The sequence below is a fragment of the Elgaria multicarinata genome, chromosome 1, assembly GCF_023053635.1.
Source record: "Elgaria multicarinata webbii isolate HBS135686 ecotype San Diego chromosome 1, rElgMul1.1.pri, whole genome shotgun sequence".
Classification (NCBI taxonomy): domain Eukaryota; kingdom Metazoa; phylum Chordata; class Lepidosauria; order Squamata; family Anguidae; genus Elgaria; species Elgaria multicarinata.
In genome coordinates this window covers 135,701,854-135,722,707 of record NC_086171.1, presented here as the reverse complement: position 1 = coordinate 135,722,707, position 20,854 = coordinate 135,701,854, and the positions used below count along the sequence as shown (strand labels likewise).

Genomic DNA, 20,854 nt, shown 5'->3' with positions numbered 1-20,854 from the left:
CAAAATGATATCACGTCCCTTAGGTATGTCAAGTTCATTCCCTAGGATAAGCAACCTACAAATCAGGCCTAGAGGAACATTTTCTAAGTTTGATAAATTCCAACTGAGAAGAGAACTTACCTTGGCGAGATTCCAAATGATGCTGTCTGTTGCCCTGGAAGACATGCTGTTTTGATATTGTGGGAGCAAACAAATAGACCTCCCTCATTATTTATATGATGGCATTATTATTTGACTATCCACTGAAATTTCATTAATGAATGGTTGTAATAATACACGCTGTTGTGCTTAATAGTTAAAGCAATAAATTGGAAGTGATGATTGATGAATATTTCAAATTCGTGATGGAAATGCTTATTTTCATACTAATCCTCTACTTCCTAAAGAGCAGAGATGCCCTTCAATGTTTTGTATTGGGTTTTCTTTTAGAAGGTCTAACTGACAAACCTCTATGCTGAGGAATGAATTTTTTTCACTAAGGGCCTTGCTAGATCTACCTTAAAATCTGGGCATGTGGAGGGGCCAGCCCGCGCTAGAAGTAGCGCGGGCTGTAGCTCCTATCCACACGTCGACGCGACGGAGTAAAGGAAAGCCCCGTCACATCGGCCATTTTGTTTTACATCTTAAAGGGGCCATGTGTGCAGGAGCACACCAATGATAAAGGTAGGTTGTTTTTTTTGTTTTTTTAAAAAAGGGTTCCCCGCTCTCCCCTGCCCCTGATTCCCCCCCAGCCGCAACCCCCCTGCCCGCCTACTTGTGATCTCCAATCCCCCCTGGCTCCATTTCCCCCCTGCCCTGATGGCCGCAGCGCTCCTATGGAGCACTGCACGCCGTCCGCCGCTTTTCCTGGCTACTTGTGAGTAAATGCGGTAGCCGGGAAAAGCGGCGGGATGGGCTCCACATCTACAGTCTCGGGCACCCGAGACCACAGGAAATACCGGGCCACAACCGGTGCCGGTTACCCCAGGCCAAGAGAGGGTTGACCCCTGCCTGACCCCAGGATCCCCTGTGCATCATCTGGACACACAGGGGCCGGGCCGGGGCTCACACCGGGCTAAACCCTGGTCTAGCAACAGCCTAAGACTTAAATCCACTTCTATATATCACAACACTTCACCATTCTACTCTCAATGTATAGCTCTCCCACGTATGTACACTAAACTGAGTGTTTATGCCTCAAAGCATTGAGGCAGCATTGCTGCTGTTTGTATCTGGTTGAGCTTTTATATTGTATTTTATATTATGTACTTTATATTATATAATATTTTATATTATATTATGGTTTTATACTGTTGTTTTATACTTTGAATGTTTTGAATTTTTGTGAACCCCCCAGAGAGCTCCAGCTATTGGGTGGTATAGAAATGCAATAAATGCTATTTTATTGTTTTACTCTGTACAGCACCATGTACATTGATGGTGCTATATAAATAATAATAATAATAATAATAATAATAATAATAATAATAATAAATAAAGCAAAACAGAAATGCTAAGAGCCTAACCTCACAGTCTTCTTTGTGTGGTTACACTGTCTTCTAGACATCTGTGCCATGTACTGAGATGGTTGTATGAAAGTTAACACCATGCATAGAAATCTGCATGCACTGTTTTTCCCCCCCGCATGCTGCTACAGAGAAGCTTTTCCCATCAGTGTTCATTCACATTACCATTTCAGCATCTATGGCGGGAAGCCAATGATTGCAGCAGCTATCATGACAGACAAAAATCTCATGAATAGGTCCTAAGTGCAGTGAACAATCAATACTAAAGTATGTTAGTAGGGAAATAAAGATAAATATACCAATAGGTACTAACATTTCTCATTATTATAGTACAGCCTTGTGTCAGGGATATCCAAGGGTGCCAGATTCAGTATTGGACACAGCTATCATAAAAGGTCTTCACTATAGTGACAGAGAAACTTTCAGTTGCTGAAATAGCCCTTTCAACTGAACCATTAACTGTATAACAAAGCCCTGCCCTATACAGATTCTGGGAAAGCTTAGGTATGCACTGTACTTATTTTTAAATCCATTTTTATAGTATCCTCTCCAGCAGGTTCAAAAATCATATTATATATGCATCACTTCAGTCTATTATTTATATGTCAAGAAGCCAATGGTCTCTTTTCATGCTAAAATATACTGATTACATATATTTAAAGCATACAATATACACATTAGGAAGTTGAAGCACATACTTTTACTGTGAAATAAAATATAAAGGATACAAAATATACCGCCACTCAATAGAGTTGAATTGAACCAGATGCAGTCTATGGGCTCATCTACACCAAGCAGGATATTCCACTATGAAAGTGGTATGAAAGCAATATATAAAAAGCAGGAGCCACACTACTGCTTTATAGTGGTATTGAAGTGCACTGACAACTGTTGGGGTCTATAACACATACCATATACCGCTTTCATACCACTTTCATAGTGTTATATCCTGCTTGGTGTAGATGTGTCATGGGCCCCAACAGTTGTCAGTGCACTTCAGTACCACTATAAAGCAGTAGTGTGGCTTTTGCTTTCTATATACCATTTTCATACCACTTTAATAGTGGAATATCCTGCTTGGTGTAGATGAGCCCTAGATGTTACATAAAACTGTTACCCAACTGGCAAGTTGAAAACAATCAATGCATTGTTGGGATATTTATTATGGAAATCTCAAATATCAATCTATGTAACAGATCTGCTCTGCCTAAATGCTTAATGAGTGATGCAATTATGCAGTTTTAAAATAGATGTTTTATTACTTTATCTATTATATTGTCATCATTACCTATTGAAATGTTAACTACTGTATGTGAGCCACTCTCACTCCAAGATGAAACCTCTGCTTTATACAAACTACAACAACTTCTTTCTCTAGCTGTTTATTAAGCTTTAACAAAGGTGCCCACTGTCTGCATTTCCAATATGCACCTAACTCTGGTATCATTCCCTTTCTCAAAGTCTGCTCTGACAAATCTTGGACACACATGCCCTTTTTGTTAACTGACAAAAGATATTCACCATCATGAAGCAGACTGTCTATATGCGGGGAAAGCCCTGCGGTGGTTGTGGGTTTGCGCCATGTCAGTTAGACGACTCAAGCACATGTTCGAAGCCACCGCAGGGATTTCCCTGCATACAGTCAGCCTGCTTCATGAGAGCTTCAGCTATTGGGCGGTATAAAAATGTAATAAATAAATAAATAGTGAAAAAAAATTGTCAGTTAATAAAAAGGCATGTGTGACGTCACTCCAGGGCCAATTTGGGGGCGGAGACTGGTAGAAGGCAACCAGTGATTGGTTGCCTTCCACCAGGAAGAGGGTGGGGGTGGCTGCAGAACCCAAATGGCCACCCAGAAAACATGTGCTCCCTCCTCGCTGATGCCACCTAGGAAAAGCGAAGGGTTGAAGAGGGAGGCGGCGCCAACCCAGCACCGTGAAGACAGCCCCAAGGGTATAATAAAAATAAATAAGAAATATTTCAGAGCACAGATAACCTTTGACTTGGAATTTCTGTAACTACCTATTGATCAAGTCAATTCTAATCAACTTTTCCCTGTTTCAAACCGTTACCCATCGTTTGTTTTTTAGTGTTTGATCTCTATTGACACCATCCTTTGTTTAGAAATAGCAAAGTCTTTGGAGATAACTGCAACTTAAACAAAAACAAACCCAGCAAAGGAGCCAAAACTCACTTCTGTACTGGAGTCATTCAAAGATTTTACCTGCATTCTAGCTATGATATTGACTTATAAAAGGAAAACACTGAAACATTTAATAAACAATATGAAATCCGAATGTATTTTGGCACAATTATTCCTCCTCGAAACATGCTATTAATATAAGATGTAGCTTGACCCTTAGCATGATTTTGTCTCATACTACATCTCACATTATGGTTTTGCATCATAGGAATATTGGCATTTAAAAGGCTTTTATCTGTCTTAGTGAGTAGACACAATTATATATCTGCAGTTTTATTGATGAGAATTACTTTGCATTATCTCCAACTCCCACAATGAAAATTGTTGAGATGCTTGCAGTAAACATCTTTGCCAATATAAATATAGCTAAGAACGCTATGACACCAGATCCCAATTGATCGAACCCACAACTAGCATAAAGAACTAGGAGATACTGCCAAGCAATCAATAGCGGCCAAAATATTGTCAAAAAACAAGAGAATGGATCTATCACATAAGACAAACTTGTCCCACAAAGGGACTCAGACAGCAAGTCAGTGAGTTCTATGTCATTTAATGTTTTGAATCAGGCCGCAAGTACTATCAAGACTGCTTGCCAAGGTTGATAAGGGTTGAACTGAGACATGCAAAGCAATCCTCAGCATACTTACTCAGAAGTACGTATCATTATGTTCAGTGTTTACTCCCAGTTATGTGTGCATAGGTTTGGAGCCTTTAACTGAGAAATATTTAATAACATTATGTATGGTGAACTGAACAAGCAGACATAATACGCAACTAGGATATTTGGCATGGTAGCCCTGGATTAATCGACACGTATACTGCCCAAAAGACTGAATACAAGACAGAAGTGGGGCTCTGAGCTCCAACACCTTAAAAAACTTCTCTGAACCCATACTTTTAATTGCCAACAGAAACCTGAATGCAAACACCTTTTCTCCGCAACCCCTCCTCCGCTAACTCATTCATCCATTTCTTTTTCTCTCACAGGAGTCTCTACTTCTTCCCCCCTTCTTTTTATTGGTGACTGGGCATTCTTCAGAGGAAAGTGTCAGCAAGCAGCTGCACACTACACTCCATGTCTTAAGAATGTCTCTGAGCCCCACATGTGGCCCAGCTGCATTCATGGGAAATAAAGATAGTGGTGTTAGGAGGCCCTCACTTTGCTTTGAAGCAGTACTACCTGCTCATAAGAAAATGTATTAATAAAAACTGAGGGTACCTCAGTGGATGCCAGAGAGGTGTTGGAGGCCTACCCTTGAACTATATTGCATTCTGCTCACAATAGTGAAGCCTCAAACTGGTGTGATGGCACAGAAGGTCATGGAGCTTCCAATTGTTCAGGGAAGAAGGAACTTTGAGGAACATTGCAGAAGAGATAAATGAGCTAATAAAAAGGGACTCTGAAGAAACTTCAACATGCTTAAAGTTATTAGGAGCTATCTGCTGTGCAGAGGAGGGAAACCGGACCACAGGAGCGGGCCTAAAAGATACAGGGATATCTAAGGATGAAGTTAAAAAGCAAGGACATGAAGAAACAATGAACAGAGAAGAGAGACTGAGGACACATCGGACCTGGAACAGGAGTTCTCTGTAACAACTGATAGAGTCTAGGCACTGAATTTTAAGCATTAAATAGTAGGGCAATTCTGCCAGTTGTGGCTTCTGTTGTCACTCCAGCAGTATGGTTCAGCAATCCTAAGAAGGCAAGGAGGTTCAAAGACAGGAAGCTAGCAAACTTTTACTCATTGTTTGAGCTACTTCCTTGGCTGCAGCTTTTCAGAGTTTTGTTAAGATGCTAGAAATCTACTGTGGTCTCTATTAGGAAAGAACACTTGATATCTCTTAAATATTTCTGGTACCTGGTGTTGCAGTAGTAGGTTATGAACAAGTTGACAAGGCTTCTTTTTGAAATACAAAGGACCCAACTACAGATAGCATTAATCATATGGTTAGCCCTTAATTGCAGGATTTTTCTTTGGAAAATAGTCAGTGGTGTTGGGAGAGAGGCAGATCTGAACTATAACATTGAAGGGTAGTGGTGCTTTAGTCCTTCCATGCCCAATCTGTTCCTAATCTAGACTGAGGCCATGCAATTTGCATGGGGAAAGGTCCCATTAATGCAAATGGGAATGTTTCCCCCATCCAAACTGTCGATATGACCCCCTTGATCTAGACTGGGATCACAGCAAGAGAGGTCTAATGCTCTCCTATTCTCCCATGATAGGGAATGAACTCAAAATGGGAAACCTGCACTAGCTATTTCTAAAGAAAAATCCTGCACTCAAGGGCAAATCACATGATTAATGGCATCTGTAGTTTGGCCCTACACAAGCATACTATGCTTTGAAGATAGTATTGAGTGTACTACTATGTTTATAGTTGTGCTCTACTCATAAGATTATTTGAATTCTATATTTATAGAATTCAATACTATTTAACTACTCCTTTTAAAAGTTCATTAAACAGCAGTAAGATTGGTTATAGAAAGAAAACTACAGTGCCTAATTAGGCACTTCAGTACTTGCTTTATAATCCCATATGCCCTGTAGTTGGTTTGCATTCTGAATCCTTAAACAGGTCCCTTTAAAACACTGATCTAATATAAAATAATTAACATCTTTGCTTATTGGGGGATACATTATTAATGCATATATATATCACAAGTTTTAACTGTTTATATACATACAACACATATTTTATTTATATAGGCACACACCAGATTCAAAATATAGTTAAACTACAGCTTGTGAATTTAGCAGGAAAGCAAGACAATGAGCTCTTGAAAGCTAAAAAGGAACGTTCTATGGATGTACAGCTTAGGTACAGTGATATCTGCCAACAGTAGGGGTTGAAGCTATGTGAAAGTCTGGGTGGAACAACATGTCATGGGCAATCCAGGGATGCCAACCAAAATGGCACAGGTATAAGGAGGTACTGGTGGGTAAGCAGAGTAAAAGCATTCTTGAGGCATGGGGCAAAGCAGTACACTGGCAAACTGGGTTCATAATCAGGAGTTTTGACTGGAGTGATCCAGAAGTTAATGTAGTGCAGTTAGCTAATAAAGCTGCAGATTCCTTTGGAGTAAAATGGCTCAGCAACGAAGAGATTCTACAAGGCTCTATGGTATTGTAGTCTCCTGAAATATTCACGATGGATGACTAGATAGTTCTACGAGGATAAGAATGAATTATGTGGATTGTACAGATATATGCAGGCAGAGGGCATAGCTCAGCTTGATAGAGCACATGCTTTGCATGCAGAAAGTCCCAGATTTGATCCCTGGCTTCTCCAGGTAGGGCAAGAAAAGAATCCTACCTGCAACCCTTGAGAGCTGCTGCCAGTCAGTGGGTGCATTCAGACAACATAATAGCCAACCCTGTCCTTATAGTCCACTCCATGGCATGTTGATCCGTTCATCAATTCTTGCTGCGGCGACGACCATGCCACGGAGGAAGATGTGGCTTGCTGCCACCGCAGCAAGAATCAGCGGACAGATCTCCTCCCCTGACCGGATTATTTTCCCTGGCTATAAAGCCCCACTGGGCAAGAGCGGCAGAAGTGTCTGCTGCTCTTGCCTTGTAACTCTGTAGGCAGGAGAAATAATCAATGGAGCCCGTCACACGACACAATAATCAACACTGCACACCGTTGATTATTGACATTGGTTATTTCTTGACAATAACCAACCATGGCATGGTTTCCCCCTAACAGACAACACAATAGTCAATGGTGGAGTAGTTAGTCTACCATGGATTATTTAACCAACTGTTGACTATTGTGTCATCTGAATACAATCAGTGTCAACAATACTGAGCTAGATGGACCAATGGTTTGACTCAGTATAAAGCAGCTTCCTATGTATAATGGCCATGCTTATTTGTGGAATGATGCATGTATACCATGAAAGCAGATATATTCAGCAATATTTGAGTATTATTTGAATGAAATTAGATTTTGACATTACTTACTTTATGCTATAGAATTTTATATTATTCATTATTCCTCTATGCAAAAACTAGGGTGTCACAGAGAAATGTAAAGATATTTCAATGTCAAGCTAATTCTGCCTAACAATCAAAACAAGCATTCATTTCCTAATTATTTTTCAGCAGCCAATTTACATAATGTAGTGTATCAAGGTTAAGATTTCACATCCACAACAGACTCTTTCCAGTTCCGGCACTTTTAACAGAATCTTTTTCAAAATGCCAATTAGTGCATCCAATAGGAAGTGATGCAGTGAAGATACAGTAGATGACATCTACATTCAGGTATGCATCTTCACACACTACTGACTTACACATGAAGCCCTGTTCCAGCATGATATACTAGACTGCTTCCGCATGCATATCTCCACTATCTGGATTGGAACAAGAAACTCTGGTGTCTCTTTCTTTCATTAGGCTTTAGCTGTTTGTGTAGTGTTGCTGATGACAGAAATATTTCAAAGTTCTATAATTTTATCCAGTATTAAAATATGATCTTCCTAGTTGGTTATGAATATTGTTCACTTCTGCATGTTTTCCTAATGTTTATTCATTGGGAATGTGATTTTACCAGTTATTTTCTAGGGATGTCAAATACATCATCATCCAAGTTCAAAATTTATTGTACTCGCCAAAGACCATGACAAACACATCAAAATAAAATATTTATACATACATGTAGAAATACAAATATTTCGAACATTAGAAAATTATACAAATAAAATAGGATTTACCATAGGAACAGTAAAACTCAGCTTTCACTTAACAGTCTGAATTTCCAAGGCAGTGTATGGCAGTTTTATGTCATACACATACACCATCTGTGAGATATAGAGGCTCAGTTCTTTAGACAGGTAAAAGTTGAGCAAAAACAATAGGCACCTTTGGGTGAATGTGGATGAGTTCTGAATATGCAAAATTGCAGAGTCAATATAGTAAAAAAAATGCATTCTTAAGTAACTGTACTACTGCAAGATTGCCCAAGCTAGTTGAATGAACCACATTAGGTTCATGCACATTTTATGGTTATAAAAATCTGAATATGAGTTGTCGGACCACTATAATTATTTGAAATCCTGATTGCTGGATATCCTCTTCTACTGGACTACTACAATGACATCTTAATTGAGTAAAATAGGCTCTCTTTTCACTTTGTCCCACTTTTTTAGTTGTTATGGTAGGGATTCTGTATAAAATTATTCTTTGGAAATGATGGAAGATAAATGATGTTGAATTTTTATATATAATTATCATTTGTACCTTATTACAAGTAGATAAGGAAACACGGAATAAAGAAACAGACACCAGAGCTTGGGATAAACTAGGGCCTCTTTATTTAACAACAAGGGAGATTCAACCCCTCCCTGGAACTGCATGTGAAAAGTGCGGGAATCAATATGTACTAATCTTAGGCTACTTGCCTGGTTTAAGGGCGAGCCACTCCCTTAAGCCAGGAGTTGGGTAACCTGGCCCCTTTCTTATATGACACTTCAAGAGTGTGGGGAGACCGCCACACATCATCCCCACGTAGAGCCATAAAACCCTGAGTAGATGAGGCAGGAGGATCTCCGAAGGCATACCATATCCAGACACGTGAGCCGTGAAACTCGCGAGGAGCAGGAGCTCTGGGGACAAGTAAGGGGCAGTAGCAGCCTTTAAAGGCTTGGACCCACATGTGCGACATGTGAGGCCTTTATTCCCCTCCTTCCCACCGCAACTACTGTTTCTCCCCCTCACACCGTGATGTCCGAGGGGCATAAAAGACTTACTTAATAATGCAAATTAGTCATGTTTAATTTTCGAGAACTATTATTTTTTAGTTCACAATAAAGAAATGTTAAATAAACTGATGATTTTAAGAGTTTGCGAACCTATTTTTAATGTAATGACATGTATGAAAGTAAAGTGTCCAAAAAAAGAAAAGACAAAACTCCAGAAATGTATTCGCATTAGCCATCAAGAAGAAACAACAACAAATGCTTAAATGCAGGTTAACTTTTCTCATGAAATCTATGGGCTCATCTACAACAAGCAGGATATTCCACTATGAAAGTGGTATGAAAGCGGTATATAAAAGGCAGGAGCCACACTACTGCTTTATAGCGATATTGAAGTGCACTGCAGGATCTACACTACTGCCTTATAGTGGTACTGAAGTGCACTGACAACTGTTGGGGCTCATGACACATCTACACCAAGCAGGATATAACACTATGAAAGCAGTATGAAAGTGGTATATGGTATGTGTCATGGGTCCCAACAGTTGTCAGTGCACTTCAATACCACTATAAAGCAGTAATGTGGCTCCTGCCTTTTATATACCACTTTCATACCACTGTCATAGTGGAAAATCCTGCTTGGTATAGATGAGCCCTATGTTTTACACTGAATTGTGCTGGCTACTTTATACTACCAGTGTCCTACATGAAATGTAATCACATGTCCTTCCAGATGATTTCTACCACCACCACCTCTTTCAGTAATCTTTTACTTTCTACAGGAACTCTTGTGTATTTCTTTGGCTAATTATGGCAACATTTGGATTGTATTCATTCGCAATTCTTCTGCATGCCTGCCAGTTGTGCTTTGGAGAAATTCATAACCAACATGAAAATGCACAATTTCTTTATAGATAACCCACTGAAATAATCTGTTCTTTAAGAGTTATTACATGGCTTTAAAAGATGAATGAAGTGAAGGATCTGTATGCTCCAGTGGAGCTAGAATTTTCTGATGTATAAACTATGTACCAAATTCTCATTGTAGATAACAGACATATAAGTCATCTCTTATGAACTGAGAGAACATAAAGTTGAGTCTATATAATTGGTGTCAGTGAGACTGGGCCTATATATCCTTTCGATAAATGACAATATAGGGTTAGATGTAATGGTGGCCATCCACCAAAAGAATGGAAATACTGGTGAAATTGATATCCATTTCCCCTGCAGTCCCCCTCTCCATGTGCATCCCTAAATCTGCTCCAAAGTTGAGGGACCCTCCAGAGCAGATTTTTGGGGTCTGGAAGGGGGAGGAGAGTAAGGGGAAGTCTCATTGCACAAGTGAAAGTTCCCTCAAGCAATGCTGGATTTAATCCATATAGTTCCTTCCTCTAATTATGGTGTGCTCATCAGAATTACATTACTAAATATGTGATTTGACTTTATTCTCACAACAATCCTGTGAGTTAGGTTGAGCAAGTGTAAGTGAGAGAGCTTGGATGTCACACTAAGGCCAGATCTACACCAAGCAGGATATGACACTTTGAAAAAGGTTTAAAACCTGTAAGTGTAGTGTGTTCTGGGCCCCAATAGTTGTCACTACTCTTATAAACTGTTTTAAGGCCATAGTGTAGATCCTGTCTAAGGGCCTTGCTAGACGAGGTCTTAGCGCGCTGTGAGGCCCTGTTTTCCTGCTGTGCGTCCAGATGACGCACAGGGGAATCCGGGGTCAGGCCGTGCTGAGACCTCATTTGAACCGCCATAAGCGAAATCACTTATACGGCGGTTTTTCTGCAGTCCCAGCCTGAGGCCGGGACTGCAGCTACTCGCTTACTCGCGAGTAGCCGGGAAAAGCCACGGACTGGGCACAGCATATCATTCTAGCTTCATTCTACAGTTTGTAAAACAGAATTCCTCTAAGAGCAACATTCCATGTACTTGTGTGGTTTTGCCTATGTGTTTAGAAGCAATACTGGATATCTGAAATCTACCACTGTTTATAACTGTTTCAGATCCTCAGACTGCAAAGAATGTTTCAAATGAAATTGCATGGCACTGCATACATTATACTTAGTTCCTGTAGTGCCATTTGTAAACATTAAAAGTTAAATAATTCTACCGTATTTACATTCTGCTGTCCTATCAAAAACCTTTTATCATTTTTATTAAAGAAATAGCATTACAAAAAAGACCAGCATCTTGACATTTACAAAATATTGTCACTATACAAAGGTCTGCTTGGGAGGAGGGGGAGGGATTAATATAAAGAGTATGAAAGCACTCCGGTGTAGAGAATATAATTACCAATGGGAATTCTTCAATCTACCCTGTTCCAAGGTTATATTAAATATTATGCTAACTATGTGGTGGTGTAGGACAGTGATATTCACTGTGAAATCATTAAGATATAAATTTGGATGGAGGAAATGTTTATAGGGTTGCATATAAAATTAAATTATTAGCATTACAGAGAAATTACAGAGAAATGTGTTTTAAGGTTGTTAAAACAGAAAGGGATTGTGAAGAGCTCCAAAGGGATCTCTCCAGGCTGGGAGAGTGTGCATCCAAATGGCAGATGCGGTTCAATGTAAGCAAGTGTAAGGTGATGCATGTTGGGGCAAAAAAAACCTAACTTCAAGTATAACCTGATCTGAGCTGGCGGTGACTGAACACGAAAGAGATGTTGGGATTGTGGTGGACAGCTCAATGAAAATGTCCATCCAGTGTGCAGCCACTGTAAAGAAGGCAAACTCCATGTTCGGCATTATAAGAAAAGGAATTGAGAATAAAACGGCCAGTATCATACTGCCCTTATACAAATCTATAGTGCGACCACACTTAGAATACTGTGTACAGTTCTGGTCACCACACCTAAAAATGATATTATAGAGCTGGAAAAAGTGCAGAAAAGGGCAACTAAAATAATTAAGGGGCTGGAGCATCTCCCCAATGAGGGAAGGTTACTACAGCTGGGATTGTTTAGCTTGGAAAAAAGGAGGTTAAGCGGAGACATGATAGAGGTGTACAAAATTATGCATGATATAGAGAATGTGGATAGGGAGACATTTTTCTTCCTCTCTCAAAATACTACAACCTGGGATCATCCCATGAAGCTGATTGGTGGGAGATCCAGGAAAAATAAACAGAAGTACTTCTTCACACAGCGTATAGTTAAATTATGGAACTCACAACCACACGATCTAGTGATGGTCACCAATCTGGATGGCTTCAAAACGGGGTTGAATAAATTCCTGGAGGCGGCCAGCAATGGCTACTAGCCCTGATGGTTGTGTGCTATCTCCAGTATTTGAGGCAGTACGCCTGTGTACACCAGTTGCTGGGGAACATGGGTGGGAGGGTGCTGTTGCACCATGTCCTGCTTTTCATCCCTGGCCGATGGCTCATTGGCCACTGTGTGAACAGAGTGCTGGACTAGATGGACCCTCGGTCTAATCCAGCATCAGGGCACTTCTTAGGTTCTTATGTTTAGTGAGGTATGATTTTTTTTACATACAGCAGCAAATACAGTCATTCACTTACAGCAGATTTGGGAAATGTGTAGCCCTCCAAATCTTCTTGGGCTGCAATACCCATCATGGAGATGCAGTCAAACAATATCTGGAGAGCCACACATTCCTCTGATAAACAGTAACGTCATTGTCCTCCCACATATTGCTTCCTTACTACAGTCATCTCCTATTTGCAGTCCTTTCTGCTTGTTCAGTCATTACTCCCCCCAATACCCGTTTGCCCACAGTCAATAATAATAAATAATGCTACATGGGGAAGGGGGTGGAGAACCAATGACTATAATTCCCATTATCCCTAACTCTTGGCCTGGCTGACTGAGGCTGATGGGAATTAGAGTTCAATAACAGCTGGGAGGCTACAGATTCTTCAATCACAGAAAAGGGCTACAAAGACAGGACTTGGTATAAAGAGATAAGAGGATTTCAAGCATAACCATGTAACACCTGCTATGTTACATTTATCACATGACCTAGTTACACATGACGTCACAGATGTAGTTATGCAATTCTTGATAACTTTACCCTTTATGTCTTTTGGCTAAAGCAGCCATAGGTATTACATTGGGAAGGGGTAACCATTTACCCTAATGCAAAGCACCCACCTGGAGCTGCTATTAATGGTGGAAATCAAAATTTACACAATCTATTGTGCCTGTACATTTTCCTTCCAGGGATAATAGCAGCTCTAGGAGAGCAGATAGGGAGAAGTTCCTTTGGGGGGGGGCAATTACCCCTCCTCCTGTGCTACATATCCATATCCCTCCCCCCACATGGCTGCTTTTAGCGCGCACACACACACTGTTGTTAGTTGCATTTGCTTGGCCCTGAACTGTTGCCCTTCTCTCCAATGGTGGTTAAGCATTTTGAGCTAAACATTATGGCTTAGCATGTTATGTGAACCATGACGTAGCATGTTATGTGAACCATGACGTAGCATGTTATGTGAACCATTCCTAACCATGGTGGCTACATAACCACACTCACTAACCATTTACTGCAAAAGGGTTAACAGCCTAGCCATGGCATAGAGTGTTGTCTGAACAGGCCCTATGGTTGATTTTTAAGGTTTCTTCCATGGCTTCATAAACCATGGTTGATTGTCATGCATTCGTCCCTTGCTGCTCGCCTCTTCCAACTCTGTGTCAGTTTCTGGCTAGCATTAAACCAGAGTTCCCCATTTCATCCAACTGTGCATCTCCACACAGAAGGAGGCTTTTCATTCTGCAATTTTTATGGGGGCTTCTGCTTCCGTATTCTTTGCAGGATTAAAATCTTCCCTTTACATGCACTTCTCAGCCACCTCCCTTTTTGCCCCTATCTGTGAGTTCTATATGTTTCATTAAACAGTGCTATCTAGTGACTGCAGTTACAGTGGTATTTCCTCTTTACATGGGACAAATGCAAACAAATTGATATTTTTGTTACCACATATAAAGTCATGGACAAACATATGCAAGCACTCTACTGGACCATACTTTATGGCAACTAGGTTTTTTTTAACACAGAAAAGTGATTCATAAGAGGGTCCTCTATATCTATTTGCTCTAAGTGCAAAAAGAGCACTATACACAAATTCTTCATGCTGAGAGGACGATAATATGGATGTGATTAATATGGTAATTCTAGTTTAAAAACGGAGTCTTAATTCTATCTTGAAGTGAAAAAAAATATTCCCTAGCAATTGATAACCCACTTCTGAACAGCAATCAAAGCTTTACTTAAATTACATAAAAGAGCCAACAGCTACATTTTCAGTTTTGAATGTCTAGTCAAATATAAGCTAGTCAAATATAAGCTCTTATGTTTCTTTTCTATTTTATGTTTTTGAGGTGTGCACTGGAGTAAGTTTCTCTTTTGATGATTTTCTAAAGATCCTGTCCAACTGAGCAAGCATCCAGCCAATATTTACTCATTGTACTTTACAATGTCCAGTTCTTTAATGACCAGAGGGGGGAAATACATAAGGCTTAGATTCCATACTATCCATTAATCTCTGTCCCTTCAACACATGCTCTGGTCATCTCTCACCTTGACTTTGGCAACCTTATCTCTGGCCTTTTCTATCATATCTCAGTCCACTTACTTCTATTAAAAAGTCTGCTGCCAAAACCATTCATCCCTCTCATTGCTTAGAGATCATATGATATCCCTTCACATATTTCTCACTGCTATCCTCATCTAATAGAAGGTGCCCATCTCACTTAAACATCTTCATTTTCTCATGCTGTCTCCATTTTCTTTTGCTGAACCCCTATGTATGGAACAGGTTCCTTGAAAATATGCTAGGTGCCACCTCTCTCCCTTTTGTGCAAGGGGTTTGGATAAATCCCTTAATCCTTATTGCCAACTGTGTCGAAGCTTTAAGTTACAGATGCTCAAATTGCTAACTCCTATATGAAATATCCTGATCTTGCACTAATGTGCAGGTTGGAACTTCGTTGTGCAACAGATGTTGTATTTCTCTGAATGATGCTACTTAGCTCTTAGCAGTTATACAGGTTTTTTAGTATGTAGAAAATATGTGTGTTCAATTCAATTCCTTTTATTACAGTCAACAGATCAATAAAACATATAAAAACACACAATAAATATTTAACATACATGAAATTAAAACAGAGTATGATTACATGAGCCTTCTTAAAGTTCTGTGCTAGAAGCAAAGGAAAATCCTGCCACCATAACTGATCTGGTAAGGATTGCATGATTAAGAAATTTAGCAACTTGTTCAGTGGTATGCTTATCTTGACCCTGTAAAAGGACCGACATAAGGGTCACGGACGATCGTCCAGGTAATCGTTGCGTGAAAGGATGGATAAGGGCTTTTCTTGCCTCCTGATAGAAGCTGCAGTTGTGTGTTATGTGTGGCTTCACAAGTATGTACTAACACAAAATATGTGTGTTAGTACATACTTAAATATGTATTAAATGTATATCTAAATATGTATTTTAAGAGGGGGATTGTATATGTGTGTGCACGTGTTTTTTTACTTTAGCAGATTATTGCAAAAGTGCAACGGAATAGAATTACTGCTAAAATCTTGTGACAGTAGAGAGCAACAGTCCATTCCTACTTTAAGTATGGACCAGAAACAGTCATATTAGTCCATCCCTACTTTTAAGTATGTGCAGCTGCATTTGGCTATACTTTTCCTTCCATATTTGTTTCCCTTTTTTGTTTTTGGTTCCCCCATTCCCTATTTTTGGTTATAAGCATCTAGACGGCAGGGGCCTGTCTAGTTTTAAATATGTGACTCTGTACAGTGCTATGTACATTCATGGTGCAGTGAGGAACAAATATGTATTAAATAATACATATTTAAGCCTGAGATGTCTTCCAGAAACATGGTTAGTGAAACTATCCTGACATATCCACTAACCAACAAAAACAGCTTCTTACTACATACGTAAGGATTCAAAAGTAAGACCTGTTAAATGCGTCTTTAAAAAGGATTTCCCCTAAATAATATTTAAAACTACTACTGATAACGAGGTAGTAGAAAACACAACCCACAGAAGGCACCATTCCTCTTACCTATAATCATATATTGAAGGGTTTTCTAATCGTGTCCTCCATGTTTTGGGTTACTACCCTGTGGTACCACTCTCCTGACCATAATGGAAGAGACTGATGGGAGTTGTAGACTAACAGATCTGGAGGACATCAGGTTGGGAAAGATTAATATATTGTATTCTTTCAATATAGATTTTCACATATTAACAGTATGCTTCATCATCTTAAAATTTTAATGAAAAAGTCACGGAATATAAACATTTTATTGGCCATTCTCAGTTTTTATGAACTATGTTGCATTCATAAACTTGAAAACAATGATAAAGCAATAAAGGCATTTGAAATTCTATTGTCTAGAACAGTTACCATCAATTTGAACTATAAATTCAAACAGTTTATTATTTGCATGAAATACTCAAGGTCCATTCTTCTGATTTAGCCTGTACCTTACACCTATACATACTTCAGGTGCATAATAAAATTAATACCTATAAAGTTTGAATGTAACAAATCCTTCCTAACCACTTTAATTTGTTGAGCAGAGAAAATAAGAAACAAAATTTAAATTGGCAGAATCATCTACAGATGAGGAAGATGTAGAGATAGAATCCAGTTTCTGTCTCCACTTTTCCCTCGTCTATAGATTTGTGTTTGTTTTTTGTTTGTTTAAGATAGATATTGTTGTTTAAAATAGATGTAGACCAAGTCATATGCAATAAGCATCCAAAATAAAAATGGATCATGCAGCTGCCAAGTAACTGAGAAGTTTATGTGTTTTGTTTTGTTTTGTTTTGTAAGGTTGGGCACCATAACATTGTTTAAATATAGCACCCACACCACCCATCCTCAATGCCATCATAAATCCCAGACTTATCTTCCATCGTAAACTGACCTTACTTTTAATGCTAAGATGTTACACCAAGCAAACTATGGGTTTGTAGTTTGGGGGTGCTCTTGGATCCAGATCTGTCACTTGAGGTACAGGTGAACTCAGTGGCAAAGAGTACCGGGGCAGAGGAGGGGAGATCTCGCATTGTGATTAATGTGAGATGTCACCCCCATTTACACGTAAGGTGAGATCTCCCTTCCTCTGCCCCGGACTTTCAGGTAGGTCTAGCTAAGGCTAGACTTTTATTATCCAATTGCCCTGCTTCATTCATGGAATTTTACAGTGGTCTAGAAAACATCATCTTCAGTTTGTAATACTCCCAACGTTTTCCAATTGTGTCTTTTTTCTTGCCACCAAAAAAAAAAAAATCTATTAAAAGAGGTAAAGATGGAAGATCTGTCGCCAGTTCCTTATAACGTTCCTGCAATTCTGAAATGCAGGGAAAGATGCTGGCCCAATATTCCAAGCTCAGCAAAAGGTACTTTTTTCATAGAGCAAAGATGGAGTCCTGCTAACTATTGCCAGAGAGCTGATGGAAGGAACACAAAAAGCAGCCATGACTACCTTATTCCTTGATTGATTGAATGAATTTAAAAGGAAATACATTCTTCTTCAGCACCAACTGTCAGCTGCTACCACCATCAGTTTCTCTCCTCTGTACATTCTCACTTACCCATATTTAATGCATTTAAACCCTGACATTCTTTCAGGAGAATGTGTACCTGGATTCCTCACTTCCATGGGAGATAATGTGCACAAGAGAGGTTTATAAAATGTATAGCAAACAATTCCAGCATATACTGTACATTACATGCAGCATATCTACTCCTTTTCTCCCATCAACGTGCCCTGCCTTAAGAGGATTGATTGAATGGGTTAGGGATACAATCAATGGACATGCTGGTCCTAAGCAACACAAAATGTTATTGAGTCATAATCCTAATACCCATGCAAGCCATCACTGAAATTATTCCAGTGCTACATGGTACCAACTGCCAGGAAGGTACCATAAGGTCAAAGGCACAACACACACCATTCCAAACCTGTCACAATTTGGTCTTCCTAACTCGCAAAATCCCACTCGGATCCCAAAGGAAGGGTGATGTACACGTTATACATGCTAGCATGCTTTGTAGCATCCCAGTAGCACTGAAGTGCTAGATAATCCTGCACACACTGCCTAGCTAAACTAGCCCTTGATAAGCATGAAATTAACTCACATTTCTCAAGAAGTGGAAAAAGTAAACATCTAATATTACCTAAAGAGTATGTATGACACTGAAAACTCATTCTGAACAGGCAATAAATATTTCAAAGTGCCCATTTAACTCTGCAAACATTTAAGAAAATACTATTAACCAGCAATTTTACAGTGATCATGTTTTACTTCGTAATTGGTTTCTGCAATATACTTTATTTTTTAATCCTTCTTTAACAAGCTGGATATCCTTAGTGCTCACATAAACGCCCCAGGGTGTCACATGCCCATGTGTGGAGGCATGATAACACTTGCATCACCTAGGCATTTGCTAGGAAGGAAATGTGCAAAATGACTGTGCTGTAAAGATAGCAGTCCCCTTGTTACAAGAGATCTCCACTGGGTTCTCCAACTAAAATTTAAATAAAAAAATAATATGTGAGGATTTATAAATTTGTATTGCCATAATCTATGTCTTCCAACATCACATGAGCTGTAATCCTTTTCCTCCTGTATCATGCGTCCTGTAATCCTCCTCATTTCTCTGGGTCACAAGCCCTGAAATTCTCCTCCTTCTTGAATCTCAAATTCTGCCTCTCTTCTTCCTGCTGCACTTATTGTAATCCCCCTGTGCATGATGTGCTGCAGGACAGCTCCCACATGATGGATTTTCATTCTGTTCAACCTTAAAGGTAACTGGCAATAAAAGTGTTTTATGTATCCAGTATTCATCGTCCTCATGCGGTTATACAGGCTGTAATTTAATGTCTCAGTTGTGGAGCTATTCATAAACCATTCAAACTGTATCTTTCAACTTTAGAATGTCATCAGAATCTCTTGATTGAACCATGCCTTCAGTTTGGCATCTTTTTATCCTACACGAAAATCAGCCATAAACATTTAAGGAAATTTGAAAATTTCTCAGAGCTCCCAATAGGAATACTTGTTTTTAGAACGCAGAGCAAAAGGGACAATATTTGAGAGATTAGAAAGATACTGAGAGAGAAAGAGAGAGAGCGTGAGTACTGAAACTGAATACTTAAAATCCAGGGCATAGTTTTAAGAAGCATATATCTAGAAGTCTTCCAGCCTGGAAGGGAAAACTCATTGGTTATAAGAGCACAGCAAAGGCTTGTAGCCTTCCTTTCTTCTTACTGTTCTTTGTCCAACCTTAGCTCCTGACACTAGTGTTAAAAAGTGCCCTTTCATGATCTGTCTAGCTTTCCTCAATGAGCTCCTTTGTAGAATGGGGAGTCCTCTATGCTGGACTAGCACTATACTGATCCAATAAGTGTGCACCACAATCTGCTGGAGCAGCACAGCTGTTTTCTGATGATCAGTCTGTTTGCTAATTTTAGAAGCTGAATTATACATGCAGATCCTGACAGCCCCAGACCACAAAGGAATGTCAAAACTCCTCCAACAATTTTGCAGTATGGGTTTGATTGTTTAAACTAAGCCTGTCTTTGGAAGCTTTTGATATTACCCATCATTTTCCTAGATGTTTCTTTGTTTTTGGAGTCCGATTCTGTTGTTACTATGAGTTATTCTATTCATTCTGACACTAATTTATTTAATTTGATCATAAAATACCCCCTCGAGTGAGCTGTGAACTGAATTTCCTGAAATCTTATTATTTGAGACATCAGACAATATTCAACAATCGAGCTGTTTAACCCAAATTTGATTTTAGTAATTAAAATATGAAAATTAAATTAAAGTTGGAACTTTACCACTAAGGAAAAAAGGAAAGGAACCTCTTGTGCAAGCACTGAGTCATTACTGACTCTTGGAGGGACGCCAGCTTTTGCTGACGTTTTCTTGGCAGGCCTTATAGCGGGGTGGTTTGCCGTTGCCTTCCCCAGCCGTTATTACCTTTCCCCCAGCTAACTGGGTACTCATTTTACCGACCTCAGGAGGATGGAAGGCTGAGTCGACCCGAGCCAGCTGCCTGAAACCAGCTTCCACTGGGATCGAACTCAGGCCGTGGGGAGAGTTTCAGCTGCAGAAACTGCTGCTTTACCGCTCTGCGCCACATGAGGCTCTTTACCACTAAGAACTTGCCAATTATTTACTAACTGATAGCAAATGTTTCCAAGAGAATGCTCCAAAATTGGCTTAGATTATTAAATGTAGTCCACCAGTCCTGTTAATGTTTTAGTTCTGCTGTTGAAGTGGGGATTGCAAAACAGGGGGCTGTCAAACACCTGGTGTATTGCATTCACAATTTGTCAGGCAAACCAACCATTTCCTGGAGTCAAAGAGATTGGCACTGCTGCCCCCGCCCCCCACCAACACCATGCATGCC

At 39.6% G+C, this 20,854-nt stretch overlaps 1 protein-coding gene across 3 annotated transcripts in view; it reads right to left on the bottom strand.

Moving 5' to 3' along the window:
• SLC44A5 (solute carrier family 44 member 5) overlaps nt 1-20,854 on the bottom strand; it is a 211,144-nt gene that overhangs the window by 115,402 nt on the left and 74,888 nt on the right. The window contains exon 1 of one of the 3 annotated variants that reach the window (XM_063137348.1): nt 16,481-16,549. The exons of the other annotated variants lie outside the window; for them this stretch is intronic. Coding sequence (XP_062993418.1) covers nt 16,481-16,490 — 10 coding nt within the window. The 5' untranslated portion in view covers nt 16,491-16,549. Of the gene's footprint in view, nt 1-16,480; nt 16,550-20,854 lie in introns of those variants that run through there. 3 annotated transcript variants of the gene reach the window in all.